We start from the raw sequence: 5,611 nt of genomic DNA, 5'->3' as shown, positions 1-5,611 counted from the left end.
GACGATCCTTAAATGAAACAAAACGCTTGTAATATTTATACCTAAATATAATATAAATGTGTTTCTTATTTTATAAAATAAAAATAAAAATTATCTATTTACAAATATTTTTAATCAAACTTACACATACTATATTTTTTTTAAAAAGATGATATAATTTAACCCGATTAACAAATGATTTGTTAAATCTTACTTAGTTTTATTTTTATTAAGATAAATGTTACTTGTATTATATATATAATATTTTTAATATTATTTTATATCATTTAAGAATGTGTAATTATATTTTAATTTCTTAATTAATTACATATTGTATTTGTTATACAGATTATTATGTATTATAATAAAATATTAAAATAAATGAAATAAATATAATATAAAGTATTTTATTAAATTTGTATTTCAATTTTTAATTGTAATAATTTTATTATTAAGAATATTTGTTTATAGTACGTAGATTAATGATTTTGTAAGGTTATTCTCAAATTAAGAATATTTTCGAACTATATTTGATACAAATGAAAAGAATAATAACTAATTATATATTTAAAAAGTCTTAAAATTATTATTATTATTATTATTATTTTCATATTAGGTTTAGGTTCAAGTTTGTCAACACGTATATGTCTCCGGACGACCAAACCATACCATTTTATCTTTTTTACTACAGTTATATATAGGATATAATTATGATATAATGGGTTTGAACTCGGGCCTTCTTTTTTTCCTTCTTTTTTTGCAAAAGAACTCGTTCTCTTCTTTCTTTTTGTTTTCTAATTTGTTCGATCTTGTTTTGTTTGACAAACCAATGAGATGTATGGAATCAAGTTTGTTTGAGCACCAATGATGAAAGGTGACAAGATACGATGTCAAACCTCAAAAAATAAAATACCAGAAATATTTACACCGCTAAGGCTTACGAAACTAGGCAATCATTCCAAGTCCATATGCTGACAATCAGACATCTGAAAAAATATTACATTTCTGCCTACTTGTAACTCCTTTCTTTTTCTTTTTTGTTTTTTTCTTCTAAATAGACACCCTGTTCATTATATCCGACAATTGTAATTGCACACAAGAATCAGCTGATGAGATATTTACAGGATTTTAGCAAGATCAGATCAATCAGACCATGTGTCACAAAAAATGGCAACTATGATACCAGGTTATGTGCAACACAATGCTGCTCCAGTACACTACAACGGTGAATTCAAGCATTACTAAAGCTTCATCTAAGTAGCGAAACTGCAGCAACTAGAACAACTTTGATATCACATTACATGAGGTCCAAAAGGCTGCTGAAGCTGCCCTGAGAAGAGCTGGATTTTGGTATATCCTGTTACAGATTACAAAACACAACCGTTTTAACTTACGGACGGAAAAAGTGCCAAGGCTAGTAGACACGCCAGAGATATTTAACATATAACCAAAAAAGTAAGAACAAGCTATGTATATATTTGAGTTTCAAGGAAGTTTTAAAAAAACCCATTACCCAGGCAAGCAAAAGATTTCAACATGACATTTTCATTATGTGCACCAACTCAGTATTAGTTCATCAATTCAACTACTACACATAGTAATTCATCAATTCAACTAAATCAAACTCTGTCAAAGTGCAAACTGCAAAATGTAAACCGTTCTGTACACAAGAAGACATGGTCAAAGACCAAAACAGAGGTGAATCTTCTTTTTCAAACTCTTTTTATGACTTGAGTATCCTGTATACCATTATAACCTTATCCCCCAAATACTGTAAATTAAACCTTGACTTCTCAACATTTTAAAGGACTAACCTTTGGCCAAGAAGTACAAGCAGCAGGGGATGGTGAGATGGGAACATATTTTCGGATAACAAATACATTACACATACATTTATGCAAAAAAATATACATATCCTGAAATATATTACCAATAAACATATATTTTTGTTCAAAGAAATACAATTCGACATCCAACACTCTTGTCAACTTTTAATGAATTTATTTTTCGATCATTATAGGACTTGTAAAATTTACACACACATTTTAACATTGTCGCACACATATACACACATAATAATTGGGTATATGTATTTTTCTGATACGCACATGATATCACGCACATAACAAAAGGCTAATCAGGCATTTGTCGCTATCTACAACCAGATCGAACATGTGCTAAAGCCAGAGAAATAATGTATCAGTAACAGAAAAGAAAAGTTTTGAAGATAAGGAATACAAGACAGCAACCAAGATCTACAATTCACTAAATTAGCTCAATACGAGGAACATACCCAATTGCTGTTGCTCCCCATGATGCAACATTATATATGACTTTGCTTCCATCCCATGCCTTCCGAAGCTTTCCCTTCTTCTTTTTCAACGAGAAGGTCTTGCTCAGGGCTGAAAAATTTCAGCTCATATCAGATCTTTATTATCCTCAAATCTCTGAATACGTAAAATATGGGATGAACAAAACTACATCAAGATTTATACAAAGATCTTGTTAGAAAATTGTACTCACCATCTTGGAGTTGATTTGGGGTTAAATCCTGTTTAAAGAGAAAAAATAAGACACTAAATCAGGAAAAGTACACTATCATTGTAATTCGAAAAAAAAGAAGAAGAAATACAGAATATGCAAAGCTAGAACATGAGAACTAATTAATCCAGAATAAGGTGTCCTGGGCCACAACCATGTTACTGATTAATGTCAAATACAACTGATTTTGTTTTTCCCTGTGATCTAAATTCAGGAAGATCAAATGCTACTCTAATCTGGGTAATCTAGATTCCATGTTATTTCGTAGCAGTTATTTCATTGTTGTCATGGGTTGACAGAAGAAACTGGCCAGGGCACTCAAACTTATTTGTGCGGACTAAGGTGTATGGCCAGAATTTCATCATTAAATCTCTATATATTAGTGTGCACTCAACAGTATCAAGATCCGAGATGGTAATTGAAAAGCAATAATGAAAATAAGGAATGTGACTTGAGCAATAACAATAATCTGGAAAGTGACTTGAAAATTTGGAACCAACACAAATGATTATTGACATACGTGACTTACCTTAGTCTGTTTGAGTGACAATAGATATGCAGCCATGAAACATGCAATACCATCTACAATATCTTCTTGCCTAACAAGAACATAATCTTCCTCTTCTGAATTGATACACCCACTTTCCCACACATCCTTTTCATTAATCATATCCCACGTACTGCCTTCTTCTGCCATCAAACAAAGATAATATTAGTTACTATCATTAAATGTTACTCCGTCTGTCCCCCTTGGTAGTTCACATTGGGGGACGGGGGCTCGACACGCATTTTAAGGCTCCATTGAAGTATTGTTCCGTAAATAGGTTTTTTTTTAAATCTTCTGAATAAAAATTTGTTTTTTAAAGTTTGATACAAAGAAAGAAATTTTCAAAAATAAATTATGGAAGTGTACTTTATATTCACCTTAAAATGTGTGTCAAGCATTGAAAAAAATGTATACAATTGGATGGGACGGACGGGGTAACATTTAATATTACTAAATCTGAAACGAGAGAATATGCTTTGTATCTTTTAAATCCACAAATCCACGATACATATGTGATTCGGTTCATAAATATTAAGTATACCAAGTACTATGCAGGAAAAGGTTAGTGCAAAATGGATTTGAGATTAAAAATAGCATAAAAGTTGAAATTTCTCTAAAAAAAATACCAAATGTATTTTGTGGAACTGATACTTGGGCGCTCTCTAGCTTTTCAAGGAAATCAGGGCTCTCAACTCTAGATTTAAGGAGACTGCATAGCTGCAGAACAGAAAATATATGATTTACAAATCTAAAACCATATAATATATATTAATATGAAATAAGTTATAGCATTTGTGCAAAGAATCTATACAACAGCTGCTAAAATAATACAGAAACTGGGAGCATGCTACAAGTTAAAGTTATTTAATATGCCATACAAGCAAAAAAAACTATCCTGATTTGTATTATTATGACCCGACTGCTGGGATTATTTTATACTTGCAGTCTGCACAAGTTTCTGAACTGTTAGTAAGCAACTAATATCAATTTTTTTTATCAATCTAAGAGGTCCATCTATAGCAAAAGCACAAGCATAGCTTCAAGCCTTTAACTACCAATTTGTGCTAAAGGGCCATTTCATCAAATTTACCTCCTATATTAATCTATTTCACCGTCAATATTCATATCACAAGATGCGAACCATTTTTCCTAAAAAGCCTCGTCTTTTCTTAATCTACTAGACTAAAAATATTCTATTTACACTGCTTATTAAGCGTTCTGCCTTAAGTTTTAATAAATCCTTCCCCATCTAAGTAATTATGCTAAATTTAAGTCTCTCTATGAACTATTAGCCTCGGACTAGCCTCAGACCACAGAACATTATCGATTCATAGAGGTAAAACACACAAATCTATCGTAATCATCAAATCGAGATTCTACCGCACCTAATCAATTCCATAACAAACAAACATCACCTACTCATTCTCACTCGCAATTAAACTATTAAACCTCAAAAACTAATATCCTCGAAACCGAGAATCTCATCAATTCATCGAGATCAAATCACACAAATAAGTTTTTCAACTACATACACAAAATCATACAGCTTAAACAATAAACCTACACCAATACACACATATACCTCATCAGTTTCTCTATCCTGACACGGCACAGCACCAGAAGACGAGCTCGAGCTCTCAGCTCTGCTAACGTCACCGTCAACGTCATCATCGTCATCATCATCGTCAACATAACCAGTATCGCTAAGGAATTGAAGAGCTCTCTGACATTGTTCGAGCACAGCGTCGAGTGTTTTCCTCCTCACGCGCACTCGATCTCTCTCGCTGATCGGTACGGATATCTCTACTGCTTCCATGGATATGAAGGTATAGATACAGGTGGTTGTGTGTATAGGAAGGTTCTGAAGGAGATTGAAGATGATAATAATTCAAGGTTAAGGCAGCGTTTGGATTGTGGTTAAGTGTTTTTTTGTTTGTTTTGTTGGGGTTTGACGTGCGCCGCCTGGATTTACACGTCTTTTCTTGTTTTTTTGTTTTTCCTTTTTTATGAAGAAGATGCAACAAATATGCTTTTTTGATTGCTTATTTAACATTTCTGCTTGTGACAATTTAACATTTCTTTGTTTTTTTCCATAATAGGGTCGAATTTTATTAATTACTTAATTAAATTATTTGATAATACATAATGCAAATCAGGATATATATCTCTCACCCTTCCATACACGATCAACTATAAAAATAATTATGTTTCGCTTTGCTAGAAAATGAGCAACATTATTTGCGAATTGTTTAACAAATTTAAATTTCACGTTTTTGTTGTTTAGGCTTACTAGTAGGACTCAACATTCATTTATCATTGTTTCTAAGTACACAAATAGTAGTCTGCTCATTTGGTTATAAAGGGGATAACTATCATTTTGGTCATGGGTTCGAATTTCACGGGAGTATAATTTATGATTATGTCTCCTCAGTCAGAACTTGTCGCTAAAATGCGGTTTACTTTGGTTCACGTGGTTTGCTAGGACCGCCTCTTAAACATTTTCATCTAACTTCAATCAATATGCCTTCATGGTCACGAGCTACA

At 32.1% G+C, this 5,611-nt stretch overlaps 1 protein-coding gene across 1 annotated transcript; it reads right to left on the bottom strand.

The window, feature by feature from the left end:
- Positions 1-844: 844 nt before the first annotated feature.
- Positions 845-5,063, bottom strand: LOC141706977 (uncharacterized). Its single transcript, XM_074509902.1, has 6 exons — positions 4,650-5,063; positions 3,694-3,784; positions 3,050-3,210; positions 2,503-2,530; positions 2,273-2,381; positions 845-1,336 (listed from the first exon to the last, which is right to left on the bottom strand). Exons 1-6 carry the CDS (start codon positions 4,881-4,883, stop codon positions 1,255-1,257), a joined length of 705 nt encoding a protein of 234 aa, XP_074366003.1. The 5' UTR covers positions 4,884-5,063; the 3' UTR covers positions 845-1,254.
- Positions 5,064-5,611: the final 548 nt, after the last annotated feature.

The sequence above is a fragment of the Apium graveolens genome, chromosome 2 (genome assembly GCF_009905375.1).
Source record: "Apium graveolens cultivar Ventura chromosome 2, ASM990537v1, whole genome shotgun sequence".
In the NCBI taxonomy this organism is placed as follows: Eukaryota; Viridiplantae; Streptophyta; class Magnoliopsida; order Apiales; family Apiaceae; genus Apium; species Apium graveolens.
The sequence above is the reverse complement of the archived record's forward strand: the minus strand, read 5'-3'. Positions and strand labels throughout refer to the sequence as shown.

Bases quoted from the DNA above. Each gene is read 5' to 3' on its own strand.
- LOC141706977 (XM_074509902.1), bottom strand. From the start codon at position 4,883: ATGGAAGCAGTAGAGATATCCGTACCGATCAGCGAGAGAGATCGAGTG. The intron at 3,211-3,693 runs GTATTTTTTTTA...GTTTGATGGCAG, and splicing joins AGTTCCACAAAATACATTTG to AAGAAGGCAGTACGTGGGAT. The intron at 2,531-3,049 runs GTAAGTCACGTA...CTCTTTAAACAG, and splicing joins TGTCACTCAAACAGACTAAG to GATTTAACCCCAAATCAACT.